Source organism: Aulonocara sp. 'chitande type north' Nkhata Bay, linkage group LG7 (genome assembly GCF_057382095.1).
Source record: "Aulonocara sp. 'chitande type north' Nkhata Bay isolate Kocher_YH1m ecotype deep benthic linkage group LG7, A_spYH_male_GT1.1, whole genome shotgun sequence".
NCBI classification, from domain to species: domain Eukaryota; kingdom Metazoa; phylum Chordata; class Actinopteri; order Cichliformes; family Cichlidae; genus Aulonocara; species Aulonocara sp. 'chitande type north' Nkhata Bay.
The window spans coordinates 11,783,440-11,809,327 of record NC_141350.1 but is presented as its reverse complement, the minus strand read 5'-3'; the positions used below and the strand labels follow the sequence as shown (position 1 = coordinate 11,809,327).

General features: G+C 37.8%; 1 protein-coding gene across 1 annotated transcript in view; it reads right to left on the bottom strand.

Moving 5' to 3' along the window:
* The window catches only part of lysmd4 (LysM, putative peptidoglycan-binding, domain containing 4), a 126,309-nt gene that overhangs the window by 67,404 nt on the left and 33,017 nt on the right, over positions 1–25,888 (bottom strand). The window contains exons 4-5 of the mRNA XM_086298591.1: positions 24,006–24,060; positions 7,558–7,686 (exon numbers count right to left, since the gene is read on the bottom strand). Coding sequence (XP_086154717.1) covers positions 7,558–7,686; positions 24,006–24,060 — 184 coding nt within the window. The remainder of the gene's footprint in view (positions 1–7,557; positions 7,687–24,005; positions 24,061–25,888) is intronic.

Sequence of the window (25,888 nt, the reverse complement as noted above, 5' to 3'; positions counted from 1 at the left end):
CCCATTAAAACCATATATAACATATATAAATATAACCCTCATATTATATAACAAACTATCTTTACTTAAGGAATTCTACATTCGTATGCACACAATATGCCTTTTTTATAATTACTCATTAATTATTAAGTAGCAAATATAATTCCTTGATGCTAACTTTGTTTTCCTTTTAATCAAAAGCCAAATGATATTATTCTCAAGTTTTGTTCAGGTTTTTATGGCTTTAGTATTTAACACATAACTCTAAAGTATAAAATCTGGTTCCCTGTATTTCTAAACAATCACAGGAAATGCACTTCTGATACCGGTGAATAATAATGACTTTCACTGGTGACATTTTCCAGTGGCATATGGCAGTAAGCTCATGGGAGAGCACAGCTTTTTGATGCGTACTCTGAGTCGGAACGACCAAAGGACAATTCTGGGCATGTGTTGCCTTCTGTCTTGCCTTGTGAAATGATAATGTGGCCTCAAAAAGATTCTGAAGCCGATGAGTTTTCAGGAAGATATACATGGAAAAAATAGAGGATGTGATTATTGTACATGTGTGTAAGTGGTAGTCTATATATAGTATATTTGTATCCTTGTGTTAGATGTGTGTTGTTTTACTGGTTTCTTGAGTGGCCACTTGAGATTGAATCCAAAGGCAAGTCAGTCATCATAGACTTCCATGTTAAAATGCCCAGCTAAACAGCATTAATAAGTATGATAGTAGGCTTACTGTATGGTGAGGAAAAAAACTGTAACTGAACAACCGACTCTTATTTTTAAGCACACTAGTTCAGTTTTGCCGAGATTTAAAGTTACGGCTGCTTTGACTAACAGATGTGCCAACACACAGTTATGTTTGTGTGGATCTTGCCTTATTAAAGTCTGTGGATGCAGCTTGCAAACTGAAATGCATCAGACACATTTTCTCTTCTCACTACTTTATGTTTTAGATAAAGGGCTGTGTCTAGAGCATGCAGAGAGCAGGAAATGGGGACACCCACTTGCTCAATAATGTCCTCTCTATTCTCACGCAAGCGCAAGTGGACGTCACATAGGCTCGATTGGAGAGAGCTGGCAGGTTAAAGAAGGTGTAATGTCTGATTCAGACTGATAAGGATATTTCTATTCTTAAATACTAAGAATGGAAACAGTTATAAAGAAAAATCACAGCTTTAGCACATGTGTGGAAACACCTTATGTTACCAAGCAAACACTTGTTTCTTGAGAGTTCTTTTGGATTAATCTAGTGCAATTAACATTTCATTAGACCATTAACATAAATGTTCAAGGCTACTTTGTTTCTGATGTTTCTTCTTGTTGGTAGTCACGTGGAATTTAATAGGTTGTATCGCAACTGTGTTGCTGAAAACAATTGCCTATTTCAGCTGGAAACAACGCTCAAGAGTGCAGTGATAGCGACACCAAAACACTAAAGTATGTGTGTGTTTAATAAGGTGCTGGAAACAATCCTGAGAGATTTCGTTCCATATTGACATGAATGTTCATCTGATAATAAAGACCCTGCCAAATATCTCCGCCATTACCCCATCATGAGCTTTTATCTTGTTTGCATCAATTGTCATATCCGACTATCATATCAGGAATCAAGTATCATCAGACCAAGCAACATTTGCATAAATTTTCTTTTACACATTGTACCCACATTGAAGATTCCTGTTCCTAGATGTCAGGAGCAGCATCCGGTGTGGACTTCTGCTGCTGTAGTCCATCTGACTCAAGGTTCATTCAGAGATGCTCTTTTGCATATCTTGGTTATAACGAGTGGTTATTTGATTTCCTTTTGTCTTTCTATCGAATTGAAGCAGTCTGTTAATTTTCCTCTGACTTCTGACATCAGCAAAGCCTTTACCATATTTTTCAGACCATAAGGCGTACCTAATTATAAGGCGCACTGTCGATGAACGGGTCTGTTTTCATACATAAGGCGCATTAAGCGAAACAAGCATTAGCATTTTTCCTCCAGCTTCACTGTTTATGTTATGCTAACATAGATGTGTCGCTACGATCACGTAGCACATCATTATATACCAGCAAGCCAAACTTCAGTAACCCTACAAACGTCACTGCTGTTTAGTTTTCTGTCTTCATTTGTGTTCAAAGTAATAGCAGAGCTGTACGTTTTAATTTTTTCAGAAATTGCTCATTCAGAAAATGGTATATCATGTTTAGGTGGAAATTAGCGAGCTAACTTCCTGCTAACTTCTAACTCTGTTAAATGTAATAAATTCAGTTTTCATGGATGCCTGGATGTTAAACTTAATTGTTACACCTGGTAAAGCAGCAACACTCATCATTTTATGAAACATGAAAGAATTTAGACAGTTTTTAACTCTCTGTGATGCCACAGTGTTCGTTTGACTTTGGGACCTGAAGCGGACAGAGTTTTGGACCCAGACCACTCTGCGAGGCTCCTGACTCATAGCCGTAATGCGGTGCAGCTTCATAGCTTACCAAAGTCGTACTAAAACATTTTTGACAGATTTCTGAGAGCCGTGTACCACATAAAATTGGTTCGAGGTCAGTAAGCACAACCAGAATTCATACATAAGGCCCACCGGATTATAAGGCGCACTGTCATTTGAGAAAATTAAAAGATTTTAAGGGCGCCCTATAGTGCGGAAAATATGGTATATACAAATTTATTCTTATATATTTATACAGATTTCTTTCTAATGTTGAAGATGTTGGGATTTCTTGATGTGATGCTTTATTGTTACAGTGTCAAAGGATTCCCATCAGCAATTAATTTTCAAGGCACAAAACTAAGGGCATGATAAGAGTGCGAGTGGTCATTAAGGTCAATCTAAAAATAGCAGCAGAAGATGACCTTGAAGGGGAGACTGGTGAGATTTAAATCACATGGTGTTTTTGATCTTTTCATGGAAGCCCTGTAACATTTTGTTTAGTTTTATAGTTCATCTTGAATCATGTAGCTTCAGCTCTCAGGGACTGTACAGTAAGACTGTGTTTGGCTGTGACCCTCATGACTCTGTAACTTAGGTGTGAAATTGTCATACACACAGTTGAGCAAATAAGTATCACATTTTGGCACGCATAAAAGCTCTGCTAAATTTGTGTGTAAAAAGACACACAAACATTTTCATTCTGCAGTTTCCATAAACATAATCAAACTGAAAAGGGTAAAGCCAGAAATTAATTATCCATCCAAGGCAAATGTAGTGGAAAATATAATTTATGGAACAATTATGAAAATGGTGCACTTAAGTGAAAATGCCACAATGAATTAATTAATATTTCATTGGATTACTCTTTTAATTCTTAGCCCTGGTGAGTGTGATGGAATGTACAAGGCTATTGAGTGGAGTGGTATTTTAGGCTTTAGTTAGCCTAAAAAGGGGTTTGCACGGCTTTCAATCAGATTGCACTTTTGAAAGCTTGGTGTTATTATGGTCCAAAGGGTAAATGTTCTGCTGCCGATTAAAACACTTACAAGAGGAGACCTTGACTCTTGTTGCTGAGATATATTATATGATAAAGCATATTATCATATTCTGGACATTTTATAGCAGAATTAACTCTAAAATTAGGTATCAAATAAAAGTGTGTCTTTAAAGTGTCAATATATGCATATTGGCCTAATATGTAGGTAATTGTGTGCATGTGTGTCACCTCAAATGGTTCCTTTTTTCAATAATCTTCTTCACACAGAGACTCCTTTTGCAAAGAAGGGACTTGCCCTTCTTCCTGTCACCCGTCCACTGGGAACACTTCTCTATGTGCAGTCTCATTGGCATGCTAAAGAGCCCTGATATTTTTGTCTTACATTTAAAGAGGGAATTACGCTGAGCCATTGAGGGCTTATGTCCAGGGCATTTTAACTTTTTTCGTGGTTCTTGGAAGTCGTCCAAGTAGATTGAAAAGATGGGAAGGTTAAAGAATGGATAGAGAGGTTATTGACAGTGCTGAGGTTATTACTTTGAGGGACAAGCGGAAACAGTGTGTTGACTGTTAGCCAAAGACCAGCTTTGCTGTATTGCATGGGGGGCATAAGCGCCCGAGTGAGCTTTTTTCAGATGTTTCTTTTAGAAAGCCATTACAATGAAACCAAGTCTAAAGCAGCAATTTGTAAGTCAAGAGCCTGGCAAAGTGGGTAGTCTGGGAGAAAAAGGGAGTCGAAAGTGCATGGAGTGTAAAGTGAGAGCCTGGAGTCTGTTCAGGGCAAGTGGATCTCTGGCCTGCATTGCATGGCTTGTTGCAGCTTCTTGTACAAAGCATCAATACTGTGTTGAAGCTCTTTTTGTAGCTTTAAGTAAAGATATCACTTATTGTGATATAACAATTAATACACTGGTAAAATATAAAATTTTGCAAGTTTTCAAATGAAAGGCAAGTGAATTTTTTTTATTTAATTTGAAAATCTGTTGCTTTAAAAATGTTTATTAAGTCCACAAAACTTGGAAGTGTGTGAATGCATGTTCCAAAAAAAGACTAAGTGGTAAAAGTATGTAAATGAAAGATTTGTTCTGATTTGGTCGAAGTTTAAAAATTTCAAAGCTGAGAAAACAGTAACTTATGCTTTTATGAAAACAGACCTCTAAGCAAATCACTCCGTGTAAGTTTTAAATGGCAATGGTCTGCCTTGCAAACTATAGCCCTTTTTCTAAACTCTACATTTTGTTAAAAATTCTGCTTTGCTTGTCTAATTTGACGATTTAAACAATGCTAAATATTAATAGTTTTGTATTGTCAATGGCAGACCCAAATTGTGGCTCTTCTTAGCTTTGGGCAAATCACTAAAATGACAAATGGGCATGTGATAAATCCTCCTCTTTGCATTTTCTGGAAAGTTAGCTCACCAGCACATTAGTTCTGCCGCACACCCTCCTGAAAATTTACCCCTTAAATCTGACACTTCACCATCTAAAGAGCCTAAAGCCACCTCTGCTAACACTGAGGTATTAGAATACCCCAAACCCCAATCTCCCTTACCAAGAAACCCAACAATGGCTGTGGAACAAACAAACAAAAAACAAAAACAATACTGGTTATCACAAAATGCTTAGCCAGTGTTTGATTTGTGCTTTGTGGGTTATTATAGAAACATGGCAGCAAAGTGTGTTGAAGTCTGTGCAAGAAGATCTGCTTTCAGTGGATGTAAGTTTATGAGCCAGGTACCATTCCTGTACTTCATTCAAATTGAGCTCGCACTATTTCCTTTTTAATTCAACTTTAAAAATAAATGCATACATGAAACCATGAAAATAAAATATATGGTGTTCTCTGTATAAACTAATATGAAATATTAGCATTAGCTATTAGCTATTTTACATGAGACTAGTGCTGAAGAAACTGCATTGTTTTGACTGGGTCGGAGTGCTCTATGGTGAGGCAAGCTCTAATGGGATCTTAGAATTACCCTTCAGAGTAAGGCTGTAACTGGACCGGATTTAATCTCAATTTTACTGTCCAGACTCAGGCTTTCCAGCTCTTTGGGCTATTTAGCTGCATTAGACTCCACACCCTTTGGCATCTCCCCATAGGTAGCAGAACAATATGTGGAGGTATGTGAAGTGTTTTATTTAGTTGGGATGTTTAATGTATGGCTGTTTCCTTCCCATGCACCATGCACCTTCATCATGCTTTTTTTTGTTATTTTTTATTGTTAAATGCTTTTGTTTACCACTGCCACTTCCTGACCACTGATCAGTGATAATATTAGTTTGTAGCCAGGACGTTGGGAATGTCACATTCAAATAGAAATACACTGATCGTTCAAATGCTAAACCCCTCTTGGCATTAGCATCATGTCCCATGTTGTCCCACACAAACATACTCTTTGTCCCACAGTTAGTTTGTTGACATCTGGTCATCCAATGCATAGTCACCCCCAAGAGAAACCCTATTCAGAAAGCACGGGATGAAACTAACACATATAATTAACGTATGTAATGTCAATGATGGCAACCGTGGCTGCTACCATTGCATTCCTGTTTCATGTGAAAAATCATTATTTCTAACCTTCATAGTGTCATGACTACATTCACTGCAATGCATTTGATGTACACCACTTCTTATCAAAAGCCCTGGTGACCCTAAACGTTTGATTGATCGTGTACATGTATATATTACGTATATAGTGTGAACAGAAATAAATGAAAATAATTATATTTCTGTTACACATGGTTCTCCTGAATCTATTGTAAGATGTGCTGCATGGAGTATAGACTTTAGTAATATTTTTTCTTATTTGTAAAAGAAATGTAGTTGTGTAAATTTATAGAATCTCTGATCCTTCACCGCAACTACTGTGAGTGAAAATGCCGGCATACACTAAGCTTTCTGGGAAATTACAGAGTGACATGTTAACTGTTACCTCTTAGGCAGGCATTTCTGATAGAGTCCCTGAAGTATCAAAACGATTATGAGAGCCATGGGCTGCCACTGGAAACAAACTCACTGACACGCTGATAAAATCCTTGCCCCGTGTTTATATGCCATTTTGCAAAGAAATCAGAAAAGGTAATCATGTATGGAAGCTGAGGTTAAGAAGCAATGTAACAGTCTATTAAGTTTAATATAGATATGTAGAATAAGCATATGTAGGGAGACATTAGCATAAATCTTGGTTACACACGAATGGTGCTGTGCACTCTATTCTCCCTGCAGTCGGGTCTAATGACAAATACTGTGAATGAGCCATGCCAGCCAGCTGACTGCTCACTTGAGCTCTCAATTAGCTCCCCAGTCTTATATACCAGTCTATTCGGAGTTACAGCAGTAATCAGAGTTTTTTTAAATGATGGTAACTCTTATTTAAACAACACTGATAACAAATAACTTTTTAATACTACTTTAAATAATCTCAAGTACTCCTGTTAAAAATAGTTTCCCAATTTCCCCCTATAACCAAAATATTTTGGTTTCAGTTTAAAACCTTTCATTTATATTTTAAAGTGTTGTTGGACACTGTTATTCAATGACTAATAAGTCATCATGGTACATGTCAGCGTCTTGTTCAAGGATGCACCGTATTTCTCTCAAATTACAAAGTGGCAAAATTGTAATTGTCTTTATCACCAAACTAAATGATGTTGCTTGGCAAAAAACTAGCTTTTGTAATGGATGGCGCTCATTTCACTGAGTGATGCATACCAAGCATAGAAAATGTTAAAAAAAAAAATACAAACATTTAGCTTAGTAAAATAATGCTCATGTGCACACACAAGCACGTGGGCTGAATAGAAGTTTCCCATAATGCATGTTTTTTGGGTGATGTTGGTGGGGGGGGGGGGGGAGCTAGCTATTTTCTTTCATGAGAAACTCCATAGTGACTATTTTCATCATTTTAATTCTGCCCCAAAACATACCAGTGTTTTTTTCTCTTGTTTTGGCACAATTACTATAAATCATCTTTTTTCTGTGTCAACATTAACAACCAATGGCAAACTGCTCTAACTGTTATTGTAAAATTGATGTATCACACAATAGAAAGCACATATTCAACCATGGTAGTGCTTAGTGTAGCGCCCTCAGGGGCTAATTGGATTGGTGTTTAGCAAGACCTGCAGATGAAGCAAGGATTACCTTCATGCATAAAACTGTCTTTGTTTTTCTCTGTTGTCTTGTCTCTCCCTTCCCTCCTTGGCTGCTTTTCCCACCGCCTCCCACATCTGCGCGGGCCATCGAAGGAGTCATGTAAGCATACCTTTGTCCCTGCATGGGAGGAAGAAGAAATGATCTGGTATTAAATTTCAATAACACGTTTTCCCAGGTCCTCCAGAGTACAAGCAATCAAGGGTTAAATTGGATCTGTAACGTATGCTCGGTGACCCACAAATCGCTTACCCATCAAACAGACTCATTACGAGCCGGCAAGCAGATGAGTGTTTGTGAGCCTTGCCTCTGAGCGGTGGGGATTGTGTGTATTACCGCTAACACGGCTGAAGTATTTAAATTTTGATTTTTTCGTAATGGGTTTTGACATGTTTCATTTCCTCTGGGGGAAGCACTCAAGACCTCCGAAAGTAAATGTTGCTAAAAAGTCATCAAGGCAGAATATTAAAATGCCATCAAATAAGAATTTCACTAATGCGATGGGGCTTGGGCTTCAGGTACGCAGGGCTGGGGTCAGAGGGGCTTGGTTCTGGGAGAAACACTATTTGTTCCCCTTGGCTGCTTTCTTTCCCTCTTAAATAAATTATTAAACTACTTCACCCCCCCTCTCCCTGCCTCCCTCTCCCTCTCAGGCCATCCACCTCTTGTGCCTCATAGCTTAGCCCTTGCTTTTGAATTGAAAGGCCAGCAAGAGGAGGAACTGTTAGAGTACCAAAATAGAACACCTTTGGTTAAAATGAGATTAGCTGAATATATTTACATTTTCACAGGGCCCGGCATTCAGTCATTGTTGCTCCAATGTCATGCATTAAAAAACAGCAATAATACAGATTGGTGGTATTAGACAACATTGTGTTGTGCATGTTATACTTTTGGAATTGGAGATCTATGGCCATGAGTCTCTGTATAACTAGCTCTCTGTTTTGACTGTTATTGCCAAGGTTTAATCCATTGCATCACTGGTGGTTTTTGTATTCCATGGGTACTCCTTTTGAGGCCATTACCAAGCTGACAACCCACCAGCTGTCACTAATTGCACACTAATGGGGTTTGGTGGTCTGATGGTTTGTCTGTGAGGGGCGTTCCAGTTCGACACCGGAGGTCCTTGTGACTTGCCAAATCAAAGGGGACATCTAAAAAAGCATGTCATGTTATTCTGTTATATTACCTCTAACTGCACCTCTATAATAACGACTAATTTACAGGGCAATAAACTTGGAGACAAAGATTTCTTGTGTGTATAATTAATCATGGATTATTTCATATTCACCTGACATCACCTTGTATTGTTTAAAAAAATGGGAAAGATTGCTTTGTTGGAGGCAACGGCCATTATCATGCATGATATTTTCTGTTCCTTGTCATTGAAATCTTTGCAGGAGACAAGAAGGGCTCGTCTCTACCCTCTGTGTCAGCCAGCTCGCTAATAGATGTGAGAAGGTCATCTGGCATTAGTGGCAGAAGTACGTTAGCATTTGTGCTGAGCGTCTCTTGCCAGACTGTGTGCATGTTTGAAGGCGCTTGGACAAGCAGGCCCTTTCATGGTGATGAATGGCTTTTTTCAAGCGTTCTGCTCCCTAGTTATGAGAAGGGTGACCTGGTCATTGGACGACTTTATGAAGCTATAAAAAATGTATGTCAGTCTGCAGTCTCTAATGCCATCCCTAAACGGGGGAAGGGGGTGCAGGGGTAGCTGGAATGGTAAAAAGGCCATTTACCGTCACTCTAAATAGCTCTCTGGCTGCCCTTCTCCACTTATCTGACAATGTCCTTGTCGTCAAGACAATTTTTTATTCTCTTTTTTATTTTTCCCCATTTTTTATAGGTTACATTTGAATCAGGCCGAGACAAGCCAGCACCCCCCCCCCCCCCCCAAGATTTTACAGTTCAATAAGTCAACCAAGTTGTAATTAACGTAATCTCAGGTAATGTTGTATGTTGTATTGTAAAGTGTGTTCCTCAACCTACAACTTGTGCACGTTATTAAAGTTGATCCTGTTGTCATTAAACAATATATTATTTATCTGTTTTGTGTAAAGCTTCACAAGGGGTCCCAAGAGTGTATAACACAGCTTAAGCAGTAATTCACACTAGTCTTGGTAGTTTGGGTAGCGATACAAGAGGTACAATTTTTTTTCCCCCAATCCACATGTGACATGGCTGGATCCCATTAATCACAAATGTCTCCTGTTTTAATAAATATGCAAATTCATATTAGTCAAATGGTGTTACAGCTTTTGTGTCATTAATAAATAATGAGCTGCTTTGTTGAATAGCTAAGGTGTTTATACACAAATTCTTTACAGTGACGAGCGCCAAGCGACTGTGTCAGTTTTACATTAAAGGTTTATGCTGTGCATGTGTGAGGACGTTTTAAGTTTTATGAAGGCTAAGCACTAAGCTTAACCTTCTTCATTGACACAGCATAATCAAAAGCATTTATACTGTATTTAACATTTAGTCAAAAGTAACCATTACGTAACTTTTGGTGCATAATATACATTTTCTACACCCCACAAATAAAAATAAATCCAGACAGTACAGCTGATCTTATGTATACTGTGCAGCGAATGCATAGTGTTGATGCCCCTGGTGGGAGTAAGGCGCTCACATTGTGTCTCAGTTTGTTGTCAAAGTATTATATCTTGTGTCTCTTACATAGCACTTCTTTCCAATACAATTAAATTACTCATAAACAAACTGTTTATTTGAAAGAAATGCAGCTAAGCCTAGAAAGCAAAGTATTAAGTGGACCCTCTGGTATCCAAATTATAACAGAATCCAGGAAGATTAAAAATAAAGGAATGTTTCCATTATCAGACTAGAGAGGCTAAAGTGAGATGTGGGGGGCTGAACTGCCTGACTCTGTCTCTTGGTGAGCAATCAATCATGGGCCGCTCTGCAGTCTCTTTGATCTGAAAACAGCTGTAATCTGTGGTCATTGTTGCTGGAGTAGATTGTTTGCCAAACTATTACCATAACTGTCAGCCCAAATCAGAGAAATAATCTCATGGTTCTGGACAGATGTGGTTCCTCTGCATTATTGATATGGTCATCTGAGAGAGAGGTGGAATTATAAAACATAGTTCTATTTACAAAGGGAGATTGGCTTGGTCCTTGAGAGTGAGTGAGTGGGACAAGCACCTCTGGAAAGTGAGATATAGCCAAGTTCAGGAGCGAAAAAACAAATTTCCCAGCTCTTTTAGGGTCAGCTCACCCCATGGGTCTACTTCCTCTCTAAAAATGAGTCACCGGAATACACAATGGACTGATTTCTGAGAAGTGCTTACGCCCATACACCTGTGTAAAGACATTAAAATATGTATGTATGTATTTTTTGTTACACTTTACTTTCTGATAGTGTTTCATAACCCTTGTGACAAGTCCGGGCAGGCATTTACTCAAGCATTCATTGTTTAGCATAAGTGTTTCCCTCCATGTGTTTTGTGTATGCAGCCATTTTTGTCTCACTAAATGCAATTCAGGAGTGTAACAAAGAGGGAAAAAAAGACAGCGTTTGGCACGGCATTGAATGTTTCCATTAGAGCACACGGTTGTGCCTCGTGAAGAGGTTGTGAACCTGAGCAACCAATCCATGTTTATTTAGCAGCCCTGCCAACTCAGTGGGGCTGGCTAAGTTTCAGTAAGTTAATGTGGCCAATGACAAAAATCCCACTTCTTTAAGTTACAGAGCCTTAAAGAGGCTAAACAGAAGGATGAGTGAGGTTGTTCACACAAATGCCTTAAGGTGGATGGGCATCTAATACACGCCAACTTACAGAGAGAAAGTAAAACATCTCTGAAATCAGGAACAATGCTTTTTATTGTAAATGTGGTATATGGTGTTGTAATGGTATAGGAATATGTAACTTTATGTACTGAATGGTAAAAAGAAGAAAAAATAAAGTCGGACAATGATATGCTTGCACTAACATGGGTGGTATTATGATTTTTTTCTACTGAAGCCAAATTACAAAATCATCTTTGCCACTTGCCAGACTTTCCTTTGTGGAAACATGTGGCCCTTGTTGGCAAAGGGCAAAATTTGGCAGGATCCCGAGAAAACGATTACAAGTACTGGCATATGGAAGAACAAATAGTTCCTCATTCAGTGCATCAGGTCTGTGCCATCTTCATGGACTAAAAAAGAGACATGATGGATGTCTAGCAGTGCACATTGGGCTGAGGCCAGGTAATGTTGATGTGTGGCAAGAGTACAATATGACCCTTCTCTGTAGTAAAAGCTAACAAAACCTGCTTACTGCCTACGTACGGTTTCCGCAAATATTAATAGATAAGCAAATGTCTTAATTCAGGCTTATATAAATATATATATTTTTTTTTAATGACTAAATCGAACAGTGTAGGGGAGACCGGGGATAGTTGTAACATTTTTGACATTTCTGTCTGTAAATTGGAGCTCTTTTAAGGTAGTGGATTCAAAATGTAATGCAAAGTATTTACATGTCTCTGCTATTAAATAGTGCAGCTATTTTCTCTGCAGCACAATTACCCATTGCATGGTATGGCCTCAAACACAAAGAGTGAAATGTTACAATTAACCCCATAGTCTGGGTTAGTTGTAACATATCCTGGGGTGAAATGTAACACAATGAAATAAGGGTACTAACAAAACATTAACATGTAATCTTTGTTTATTCAACACATGAATGCACTTACATCCATTTATGTAGCTGTGTGTGTGTGTGACAGAATGCAGAAATCTAACTTTTGAACATATACCAACCCCCCAAAAAAGACAAATTATGGAATTTTCTGCAACTGAATATTTCATTAATTTTGGTTGGTCTTCCTTGAGTTTGGTCCCATTGGCTCAGTGGGCATTATAACCTACAACTCTTGCACCAATTTTGAACATAACAATGAAGCTGAAAAAATGTAGTTGTTCACCAGCATCGCAATTCCATTACTTTTTATCATGGCTTACCTTGGTGTGGTTTGCAAAGTGCTTCAGAAAGATGAGGAAATCTGTTTCTTGCACCCATCCTGATTTATTTCCACTACCAGTACTTCCTACTGGTCCATCTCTGACACAGTGGTCTGCATAATGTATGTGTGGGAACACAAACAGTGGAGGAATTGTGTTGCCAATGGCATTAACCGCATATACAAATGCGACCAGTGAACCTCTCTCTGCTGATGTCGTTGCCCCAACTTGTTTAATATAAGTTAAAGTAATAGTGTGGTAAGTTGTAACATCTGCATTATTGTTACAACTGACCCAGACTCCTATAGCCATGAACTAGCTAACATTACAGCCAACGCCTAAAACATTAGCACTAAAGACCTACACAGAATATATCCCCATAGACATACAAATAACACAATTTAAGTTTGATGAGTTTAACTGCAAAGCAAATAATGCTATTAGAAATTGAAATAAAGTAGAAAAACTTACTTTTTGGCACACAAATTACTTTTTTTCGTGTTAAATTGTCTGTGTTTGACAAAATGTGCTGATTTTTCACATGTGATAGCAGAACTGAGTTGGGCATGCACAGGATGAGTCACATCATTTGAAACTTAGCCCTGATTGGAGAAATTGGAAGTGTTACAACTGACCCACGTTACAACTATCCCCGGTCTCCCCTACTTTAGAAGTGCCACGCATAGATCAGCTTCTAAAAGCAGCCTACGGTAATCATTTGCACATATCACTATTGAAGCTTCTTGTTCCTTTTGTTGATACAGTCAAAGTCTATATGTAATATCAAATCATGACTCGTTGCATCTGTTTCAGAAAAATAATATTTCAAACTTATTTTATAGTATGCTATTATTGCAATCTCAAAATATCCTGTTTAGTATACAGAAAGATAAAACACAGATAATCTTGAGACCTAATGCCATTAAGAATGACGATGCTTTTTTTCACTATCCATACTTCTCTGTGGATCTACAGAAAAATTACTCGGGGTCAGTTACTATTTTACAAAACTGATTACTTAAAAAAAAATTCAATAACTCGTGCTATCAAGCCTTAATACTACTGTGTAAAAGCAATACGATACAATCAGAAACAGTTTCAGTCGTGAACTCAGTGTCGATGCTGGACTACCTTAGAAGAACTAGGATTATATACAAGAACTGCTTTTTTTCATGGTAAACCTTTAAACATTTTTATTACTGTACATTCGATTGGCAACTGCTGTTGTAGACTACGCTAATACCACACTGTGCAGTAAATTCAGCTTCTATTTAAATAGGGACTTCTGTCTATTTCATATTCAGACCTAAATAGTTCATATCTCACCATGGAGGTACAAGGAGGTATTTCTGTAGTCTATTGATACTAGATAGTGGAAAAGGGGTGGGATTAAATAAGCTTATGCTTCTTCCTGCTCCTTTTTGAACATGGACGTTATTTGGAGTTGTGGTTGCTCGTTTTCCTTTTGTTTGCTTTGTTCATTTGTCTCTTTTAATTCTATTTTTTTTTATACTTTTTCAACATGTTCAAAATAAAGATTCAATCAATCAATCAATGCCTTTTCTAAAAATCGGTCTTCAGAGTGGACTCATCCTCATCACGCTTGTTGATCTTACTTATTTCTTCATCGCTGCAAAAATATAATCACCAGTCAGTGACAGAGGTACTGTGACCTCCTTCGATCCATAAATTACACCTGTTAGTTAACTCCCCCGTCATTTGTGAGTATACTCGGGCTTAAAGGTTAACAAAAGAGAAACAGGCCAAGCTCCGCTGCTGCTACAACCGATCAATGTCAAGTAAATAACCTTTTCTACCTTATTTCCTGACTCGTATTGATCTGTCTCTCCTTTCCCCGTCTCTTTTCTGCACTCTGTTCCTTCACATGCCACCTCAGACTCGCCTTCATGTCTTTTACACCCTTTCATATTTTAAGACTTTAATATGTTTTTACACTGAAAAGCTTTGTCATCAGCTTTGTCTTCTTCCAAATATGCCTTTGTGTTCATGGAAGACACAAAGAAGATTTAGACAGCTTTTGTTCTGTGGAATTGTTTTAACGTCTTGGTAGGCAGTGTTTTAAAAGAGTAGCCTCCCTAATTAATGAAATTATTTTCTATTTATTTAATTATTTTATAGTAGAATAGTTTGTAAAATTTTAAATAAATAAAAACATGCATAATTTATGCAAATTGATATTTTTATACACAGTGTGTCAACATATACATGTTTTGACATGTGATTTTTGACTGGGGCCTTTATAACCATAAAAATAGCCACATAGTTGTAATTTGGTTATAAGGCATATTTTATTTCATCAAAGTGATAGTGCCATAAAGCTTGTCAGTAGATGCTTTTCAAACTGACAAAAAGCTACTATCAAGGAATAGTTAAAAAAAAATAAAGAAGACATTGGTGATTGCAGCTTTTCAAATGTAAAGATTTGTTGCTTTGACAGTAAATGATCAACTTTTGGATTTTTTTTAATCGAATATTATTGAACCAGTGCCATTATTGGGATCCATTGTTTTTTGGGCAAACAGCAGCTGACTCAGGAGTAGTGTGTGGTTTAAGGATTAGCAAGATGATGATGAGTCTAAAACCGCTCTAGGAGCCTGCAGTGTTCATTACACCTTGCAAAACACAAGTGTGCGACTGAACAGCGTACTGACAATTTTGCTGTTCTTAGCACTAAGCTTGGTTAAAGAGAAAAGGTCATCGGGTCATTAAAGTGAAATGGGTTAGTCCTCGTGGGAGCATATATTAGCTTCGAAAGGTCTTCCTCCAACCATTTTCATGTTTTTACAGCGCACCAAAAATCTGTGTTACAATAATCCTCTTGAAACCACGAACATAAAGGACATTTCTGTGAGATTTTACCTTTAATTTTTGATGCTGGTAAAGAATTTTTATGTAGTATTCATTAGACTGAGATATTCTAACGACATGTTGACATGTGTTTCAGCAGCCACTGGCAATTAAATAATTATGTAGTTAAACAATTGTCCAATTCAATGGCTTTTCACTGTATTTGCAGTATATCACAAAGAACGTCAATGTTTCCAATATTTACAGTGAAAAAAAAAAGTTGCAATGTGACAGTTGTCATGTAAAAATGTGATTGGACAAACATAAACCTTTAAAATGATATAGCTTTAAAGATGAAGTTACCAAATTATCTTTTCAAAAAAAATTAATTACATATTTTTACCTTGTATTGGTAAAATTTGGTAAAGCTATAGGCCTAAAGAGGAGAGAACTTGCTCATGACTGGATTGTTTTGGAGACGGCCTTTTTTCTTTATCAATACACCCTAAACTGTATCTCTGAACATAGGCACTATAGGTTAATGCATTGTGCTACAAGAACTCTCGTAGCGATTTGAGAACTCAAACTCAGTGGGTGATTTTGGTGTTCTGATCACTCACTCCAGTAAAGCTGTGTAGACAATTCCATTGTCCATCATATCTCTTAGGAATAAGCTTATAATATGGATTCAGTTTTTAAATATCCAGTAACTAAATATTTGTCAGCTATGATACATGACAAAAAAAGCTTACGTAGTTACTCAGAAGACTAAGCACAAAGGACCAAAAATAAAGAGCACCTGCTAGTGTCACACAAGGAACAGCACATTACTGGTGTTGAGTTGTTTAAAATGACTTTAGTGATGCTATATGATCCTCGTGACATAATATATCACAAAGACCACCAGTGTTGCCATTCTGTACAGTGAAACACAAGCTGCCTCTGTTATTCTGCAATGTTCAAAACATATCAGTGACTCCAGTGTTTAAAAGTGTCTAGGCAGGAACTTTTTGAATGCTTCCTAAAAGTTTCTTGAATAGGAAAATCACCTTTATGTGTGCTTTTTAAACTATTCTCAAACTGTTAACAAACAAAAACTAAATAAGCCGTTTTTAGTAGGTAATCTCCATCCTGTTGTTTCACAGAAATGTTAGTCTCCTGTACAAAGGTCAGAAAACACTTCTGAAACAAAGGTTGGAAAGTGTTTAATTTAAACAAACTGTATTCTTCTTATTAGCAAAGATCACTGTGAGGAATTCCAATATTTGCATATTGTGATGATTGGTACATCATAGATGTTTACATCTTTAATATAGCAACTTACTTAATAATTGATGCTGTTTAACGTCATACAAGAATATGTTATGTTGGTTTCATTTTCCTATACAAGTTTCAAAAACGCACCTCAGATGATGGCATTCATAAGAATACTTCAACACAACAACAATGGTTTTAGAAAATCTGACCTCATTGTAGAACTCCATTTATTGATACTCACTTTGCAGCATTTTATATACTTGGCGAAGTATTTGTTGTTCACCAGTTTCAGCTGAAGAAGCTTTCTGCTAAGTGAAACCAGGCCCTCGGGTTTAAAAAAAAAAAAGATTGAAAAAGAAAAAGAAGTTCTCTGTGGTCCAAGGTCAGTGACCTGCTCTGTAGCTGTCTCTATTCCACCTCAGGGCACCTGCTAATGTCAGCCCTCTTTTAGATTCCCCAAATCGTGGCTTGCCACTGGTTATTTTCAGCCGCGATAAGTGATCCCAGTGACCCCAGAGGTCTGACACATTGCTTTTTTTTAGCTAGGAGTCAAATGCCATAGCATTGCCTCCGGATCAAAGCCTTCAAAGTCAAACTCTACTTAGGCATCCATTGAAATAAGAGCTCCAAGCCCAGTTAAGTGTGCAAAGCCAGACCAAGCTCATGGCTTGACTTTCACTCACGCTACAGCCAAGTGGGGGGCAATAATATGTAGATGTGCAAGCACATACACTGTATTTTTTTTCCTGCCATTTTTTTAACCTCTCAGTTTTTTTGCACTGGCTACAGATTGGTGGAAAATTAAAGAAAAAACCTGAACCCATGACCCCACTGTGAGAGGTCTGGTGGTTCTGGTTCACTGTTGGGTGCATTTTCACTTATTGTTTGGCTCCAATTGTTTCTTTAGAGGGAAGGGTCACTGTAAATCAATTTGAAATTACTTTGAGTGATCACCTTTATCCTGTGACAAAACATTTATGTCCTGATGCAAGTGGTCTTTGAACCCATCAGCGAGCCTGCAGACTTTTCTGCGGCCAGGAGGTATCTGGCCCAAGATTTTGCAGCTGTCGCCAGTCATTGTTTACAAATGCAGATACATTTAAAAGCAAAAATCCTGTTATTACAGATACATGACATTCCCATTCCCCTTTTGATTTCTAGAGAGACAGACAAACACAACTGATCAAAAGCCCTTGAAGCAAAGCGACTACAAACAACAACTAGAACGCTTCCAGCACCTAAAATCTGGCCCACGGCCTACAAATTCTGCTTAAAGAGAATGAAATCAAGGATCGGCTTATAAAGTTTACGTGAGGTTGAAAATATTCACATCCATGCTGCGTGGGGACCATTAAATGATGTGATGATGACATTCCGCTATGGTGGTCACAATTACCAGATCTCAACCTAATTTAAAACCTATGGTGGATTTTGCGCCATAGTTTTCCTACAGCACTCTCTACCACTAACATAGCATGAAATGACGCACCATCTTTTGGAAGAATGATGTTCTGCAATAAATTTAAAATAAAAAAGAGAAATAAAGAAATAGAGCTGAGGTGCTTCAGCAACGTACTTTTTTGACTTTTTTTTGTTTGTCCTTTCTGTTATTTTTTTTTATGCTCGAACTGTTTACACCAAGTCGGTTAGTTTCTAGCTTGATGTTCTGTTTTTAAAATTGTGATACTGCCAAAAAGGTTTTTCTTTCATACTTAAATATGACAGTTGTTTATAAATTACGAAAGCAGGCGGGGATAGATATTGTAAGCTATTCTGTTCCTTCCATTCTCTCATCTTATACCAGTCATGTCCACTTCCTTTTCCTGTTCCCGACATTACTGCACAACCCTTCCACAACCTGACAGGAAGCGGAGTCTGGCCTCTCAACAGATAATGTGACGCACACGTGTGCTAGCGGAAGACGTGGCCATGAGCCACAAAGGTCCACTCTGGGTCCTGGATTATGATAACACCAGGAAGCGCAGAAAGGAAGAGGTGTCTGCAGGAAGTTGGGAGGCCTGTGAAGGCCTTAGAGAGAATTATGGTTATCTTTCTGAGATGCCTGGGTGTCAGCTTGACTCGACCATGATGATCATGGAAAACGGGTGACACATTGTTTTTAATGGTGCAATTTTGAGTGGAAGGGTGTGGATGTGGGGGTGGTGGTCCAGTGCCGGTCGGTGTCTTGGCCTTTGCTTCTTTTTACATTTTTTTTTTTATTCTAAAGCATGACCCTCTTTTATTAATCACAGACATAAAATGGACAAAGCAGAGACAACAGAAAGTAAGCCACTTGTAGTGCAGTAATACCGAAGAAAATTCTGTCCTTAAAAGCATATTCTCAGTGGAGGAAGCTCAAAATAAATGTTAGGGTTGGAAAGTCCAGATGGTCTTTAAGAGCGTATTCCCCCGCCATAAGCACTCTTGATTTATGAGATTCTCTAATGGTATCTCTGTTCTGATCTGGCTTTCTTTCACCCTGCTCTCCTCTGAAGCTTTAAACTCATCAGGTTCTCTCAGCCCTGTCGTTAATCCTGAAGTACAAAGGAAGGTATGGCTGTAGAAAATTAGGGATTTTTCCTCCTGCTTTTTTTTTCTGTACTCAAACTCCTGCTGTCTGATGAATGATAAACTGATGAGCTGACTTAATCCAGGAGAACTGCCCCCTGCTGCTTTACTTTACATTCCCCAAACATATGTAGTCCTGGAGGAAATTTGCCATGAAATTGAGAGGCGGATGTGAAGAATTCCTCACATGGCTATGAGCATGTATACTTGACCACCACCACCCCCACCACCCCTCCCCAGGCCAGCAAGTGACATTTGTACTTTTTGTTATCGAGTGAAAGTGTGCTGGCAACTCAAACATTAATTAAGGTTTGTTATTGTTTCAAAGCCCTCACATCATTCTTATAAGGTTAGAAAAAGGGGTTTGTTTTGCTTAGACACTCAAAGATGCCTTCAAGCACAAGAAATGAAAGTGCTTTTCTTGCCTAAACCTACCCACACACTCTCCTGTTGTGCAGGATAACTCCACCAACCTCTTGGTTCTGCCACAAAAACTTAAGTATGCTATAACAATATAACAAGCAATACAAAAAATCATTCCAATCGTCGCAAGATATCCCAGACAGCAATTTCAGTTCCCCTAAAATGTATTTAGTAATAGATTAATCCTATAAATATGCATTTTGTTCAATACAAGGTTGTGTTGTCACTGCCTGGATACATTAACGTTCATACATAATACATTGTGTATAATAAACTACATCTGAGCAGAGAGCAGGCCCTGCACATTTCAGAATTCATTCTGATGCTTCAATCAGCAGTCACATCATCAATAAACACTAGTGACCTGGTTCCACTGGGAGCCATAGAGGCCCATGCCATAACATTACCTCCAGTGTTCATGATCATGACCTGTTTCTCTCCTTTTCCATATACATTCCTCCTCCTATCATTCTGGTACAAGTGAATCTTGATTTCTTCTGTCCGAAGATTTTTTTTAACAGAGTTGTGCTGGCTCTTTTGGATATTTTTGGCAAAGTTTCTGGCAAAGTCTAATTTGGGCTTCCTGTTCTTGAATGTAACCAGTGTTTTGGGTCTTCTTGTAAACACTTGAGTGTAGACTTTGGCAATGATGTGCCCATCTCCTTGAGAGTTTTGTTGACGTGGTTAGATGCTGCAAAGTTGTTTTTCTAAACCATGGAAAGAATTCTGTCATCATGCACTTTAGTTGTTTCCTGTGGTCTTTTAACTTTGCTGAGCTGGCCAATGGATTCATTCTTTCCAAACATGTGCCTGACTGCTGATATTCATAAAGCTTTTGCTATCTAGTTGTATTTTGGTTTTTCAGTCTAATCATGACATTCCTCAGTTGTATCTACACCTCTTTGGTCGTCATGTTTAAAATGACAATGATAAGCTGTTAAATATAAATGGAAAACTTTGAAATGAACTTCAGATTTTATGTCCATGTATTATGAAATCACAACAGAAGAAGCCTTACGTGGTCATGAAATTGGTTGCCAGCTAATTGTCCAATTAATTTTAAGCCTCTGAAAATGGGGGACTATCTATACCACTGTAATTCATAAGCAGTTGTTTTTTTGTTGGTAAAACCCACTGAATGAAGGCTGAAAGTCTGCTGTTCGTCCACATATTGATTGTTTGATGCAAAGTTGACTGTGGTGGTGTACACAGGCAAAACTACAGAAACTACAACAAATTATGGGCCTAACTGTATAAATAGGAGAGCCAAAATAATAGGAATGGATTTGCTATTCAGTATACTGATCTCTGTGTACAGCTTTCTAGTATCTGATCTCTGGGCGCTGATATTTTTTGGAAATAAATTCACTCTTATCTTCAGGCTCGTGTGTTCACAGTACAGAAGCCCTCTAAAGTGTGGCATCACTTAGCATTTCAGTCTTCCTGTGGTCTCAGCACCAGCATAGAACTTTAGCCCCTGGCGGTACAGATGACAGTTTATTATGATCTCTCTGACAGGGTTTGCACCCTTGGGGGCTAGGAGCTCATACCCTCATGAACAACCATACTCCGGCACTGCCTACCACTCATGCATGCTTTCCTCCCTCATATTTAGCTCACTCTTCATGTAATTCTCAAAGAAAAGAGATACTGTTCCCATTTGGTCCTCTGTCTCCCCCTTGATGCAATCTTTTTAGTCCAAAAAAAGAAAAAGAAAAAAGAAATACTTTTACAGATAAAGTAAATGGTGTATAATGTTTCTTAGAGCTTGTGGGGTCTTGCTTAGTCAGTACTGTTTATTTAGTAAACAGTAATGTGTCAAAGATAAAAAAAAAAAAAAAAAGTAAGACACACTAAAGCTTATTAAGCTTTTCTGCCATTTTTTTGTTGAAAAATAATTTTTGTTTGTTCATTAACACATATTCCTCTGTGTGTTTGGTCAGTGCCCTCTGCACAGCTGTTCAAAATCAACTGAAGAATTCCAGAGTGTTTGTAGATCATCAGTTAACACATTGACTTAACCTAGAGAGGTCATGGTGTTGTAGGGTCAGCAGAATATTATTGCCCTGTAATTATGTAGATTGTCCACTGCCTTTGTCTGTCTTTTCTTTTCTTTTCTTCTTCTTCTTTTTTTTTTTTTACAATAACAGACCTTTGAAACCACCATGATCCTACTGTGGTTCAAATCTTTCCTAATTTGAAACAATGTAAGATACACACCTTTAACTACAGAAGCAAAAAGAAGCACTCCAGTCCAATAGGCCATTCGATTCACTGGGACATGAAAATAGAGCTAATACTACAGGAGGAATACATTTATTTAATCCCAGCACCATTAACTTTTACAACCCTTTTCGAGTAACAGATAAGGGGCATGAATGAGCATGAGTGCAGTTTGGTTTGATGGTTTTCTAAAACAGTCAGTTCACTTTTGTACAGTGAAAAACCAACTAACAATTCAAAATGTCACTGATGGACATACAGTGCTTAGCACCTATTGTAAGGTTTATGCAACAGTTGCCCTAAATTAACAGTATTGGTAGCTACGAAAATCATTTTTTATGTTTCTCTAATAGTTTATCCACGAGTATGTGCAAGTTCTTTAACTGCAAAAATATTTTTAATGCTAACATTTTTGTTATGCATGAATTTTCAAAATTACTGTTTTACAAAAAAACAGAAAACGATGGTCAAGCACATTTTAGTCATTATACTTGAAATAGGGTCTAACAATGTGAATTCAGTTCAGTGAAAACAGCCATTTTTAAGTTTTTTACAGTTTCTAAAACATTAGTGTTGTTTGAGTTTCCCCCTCACTCCAACTGGTAATGATAGATGGCTACCCCTCCCCGAGCCTGGTTCTGCCAGAGGTTTCTTCCTGTTAAAAGGGAGTTTTTCCTTCCCACTGTCGCCAAAACACTTGTTCATAGGTGGTCATATAATTGTTGGGGTTTTCTCTGTTTTCTCTGTCTTATTGCATGGTCTTTACTTTAAAATACAAAGCATCTTGATACAAATGTTGTTGGGATTTGGCACTATAAAAAAAATGCAGTTGGTTGGTTTAGAAAATTGGTTAAGCACTGTATATCTAGATTTTAACATTTGTTTTATATTGTCTGTTATCTGGTGTAGGGGTTTACCCAATTGCCTAACATATGAAGCCCTTGGTTCAAGACAGAGTGGAGACACAGATCCCTTGATGATTGCATCAGGAAGGGCATTCAGAGTAAAATAAGTCAAATCAAACATGGGGAGCCACCCTCTGTGGCGACACCTTAAGAATAAGAAACCAGCTGAAAGAAGGTATCCTGTCAAACATTCTAGTTACAATATTTTTAAATGAAAAATTGTTGATGGTAGCTTATTTTGGTCGATCTAAATGATAGTTGGTTTGTAAATGTAACAGTCCTTTTATTTAGTAAGTGGTTTATTTTTGCTGTTCTTTATTGACGTCTCCAAAGGTCACAGCTATGACATACCAATCCAACTATGTGATAATGAGCTTATAAATTTGGGAAATCTCCAGAAGTAAAAGTTAAAACAAAACAAACAAAAAAAACAGTACGTCTGCTTGAGACTTAAGTAAAATCATTCTGTAGCTATTATAATTGTTGAACACTAAATATATCGTCTGGCTCTCAAGATTGGGGGAAAAAAACAACAACTTCTAAGGTAGTGACCTTACACCTTTTTGGTGAATTCACCACAACACTGGCAGTCGTCATTGTGTTTGTTGTTTTTGTCTAAAAACGTGTTTGCCAGTTAGACATGGCCGTGAGTTCTTGGCTTTTAATTCGATGCTCTGGTCAGCTCACTGTGGTTAATATGTCAGCAATGGGGTACAAAGTATTCACAAAATAGTACACCTCACTACTTAGTAAGCCATTAGATTTAAAAGGTGCCCAAATACTTGCCATTTTGAAGATGACTACAAGGTAAGTCCAATATCTTTGCCCAGCACATTTTTCAGGTTGAGACGATTCCAGTTTCTTTTTTTCTTCCTTTTTTGTTTTCCTTTTCATGTCAATATATCTCATAGTTTTTTACGTTAGCACAAAAACAATATAGGAGGCATCATTACTTGTAGAACTTTGCAATGGTCAAATGTTAGATAGCCTGAATAAAAAGAAAACCTGCCAGATCAGGATTCAGGGTGGCTGATCTCGGCAACCATCTACTAATACCGCTGACATAAGACTTTAATACTTATGCCATAAAATTGTTACGTCTCCCATGTTCAGAATTTCAGAATGTACTCTTATTACCCATAATTTTTTAAACTGCAGTTTATTGCATTATAGATGGGATTATTCCAATACACTATGTCTCTAGCACAGTCTGCAGCACTAATGCTCTGCATGACTGAAGTTCACATCAGTCTTTACTGACCGTGGTGTCACATTGTGTTACTCACAAAAAGATTTTACTCCACTGCACGTGCCAAGAAGAGAGAGTGCTGGATTCTTTTTCTGAAAGAAAACAAAAGAAGACATATTTTTGTTTCTGTGTGATCATGTGATTTGTGTGATTTTCATCATTAAAATGAAATAAATAAATAAGAGAGCATCTCCTCAGTGCGTCACCTAGCATGACAATGGACTCACTGTAGGTCAAGTACTGTGTGAAGTGTTTCTAAAGCTGGCCCATGTAGGGAGAGTCTCATCAGAAGAAATGAAAAAACAAAACAAAACACACAGCACCTATTAGTCTACACCACAGGTGCCGTGTACAACACAAGGAACCCATAAAGATCCTAAATTGCACTTTTATTTAGCGAACAGATTCTAGTGGTCTGTCACCTTTTGCTCATCCATCTCTCTAATATCCTTTGGGGTTTTGTTCACCTTTCATACTTTGCTGTCATTGTCTTGATGTTTTTGTCAGCTTGAGCCTGGAGGGCATCAGAGCAGCAGGTTTGTCCTGAGCCTCGAGCTTTTCATTACAACGGTATCTGGCTTACTATTTCAGCCGGGGAGACACAGAGACTAGCATGGAGGCAGAAATGGTTGTAAAAGTCAGTACTGGTAACCTTGTCCGCCCATAGTCATGGGTCATTTGGCAAGTGCACGTTGGAATTTGCCTCAGTAGGAAACCCCTTTCCAAGGCTAGTAGAGTGAATGAGAGGAGCTGGGCAGGGAGAGACACAGAGGTGAAACAGAGAGACAAAGCATACTGTCAAAACAAAGGAAACTGTCTGAAGGGTTTGTATGTTTTTGATGGTATATCCCCATGCTGGCAGAACTTCACCAGTTATGACATCTATACTGACACTGTTGGCTTGTGCCTAGAAAATAAATCAAAAACCACCTAAAATATGAAGCTGAAACCATAACTGATCAATGATGCACCGTTCAAGCAACAAATGTCAAATACGAGGATTTCTATTCATTATTTGACTTATGTGATGATAAACTGATCTTTTTTTTGGTAAGACAAAAACAAGTAGTATGAAGATGTGCATGGTAGCTTTGGGTTATAAATCTTAATTTGCATTTTTTGTACTACCTCACTAAGTATTATCATTTACAGCTCTTTACTGTATTATAGTCTTGCTTATTCTGATGTTCACATACACTTTATGCAATCTACGAAATAGAAAAGAGAGCAGGAGTAACTAAGATCAGCCTGTAATAGCAATCTTACTCTCTGATCCCGTAACATCTCCATCAATTCAGCTAAAATGTATAAAACTTATTGTAGACAAGATACAATAACGTTATGTAAGATCCTCAGCTCGTGCTGGAACTTGGAGACAGACAATAGCTTTTTGTATTTACTCTCATTTCCTTCCCTAATTGAGTCACAGAGTAAAGTGAAGCAACACAAAGGATTTTTTGTTAGAAACACCTATCCAAACACATTGTGCAAGGGCATGCTGGAGCAATTAATAACTCTCTGAGGCCAGCTAGTCGTGGACTCCAAGTGTAGTCAGTTTGAGCCAGGAGGTCACTCCAGCCTGAAACGCCTAATACATTTTTTGATTAATGTGGAATGTAATTACAAACATATTTTTGTTATTTTACCTCTCAAAAGAAAGTTAAATCAATCACACTCATGTCTGGAAACAGTCAAATATGAAATCGTTTGTGCAATCATACGCGTCTCATTTCAAAAATTAGACGTAAATACATACGAAATCAGCTATGCTTTATAGCCAGAAATAAGCAGAGTATTAGAGGCTTATATTATGTTACATTAACCTTGTCACCAGAAAATATAATGTTCCAAACTCCCCAGTGTCAACAACTAATGCAACTGAAAGAATCCCACTCAGTTATTCAGTCCCATATGAGCATA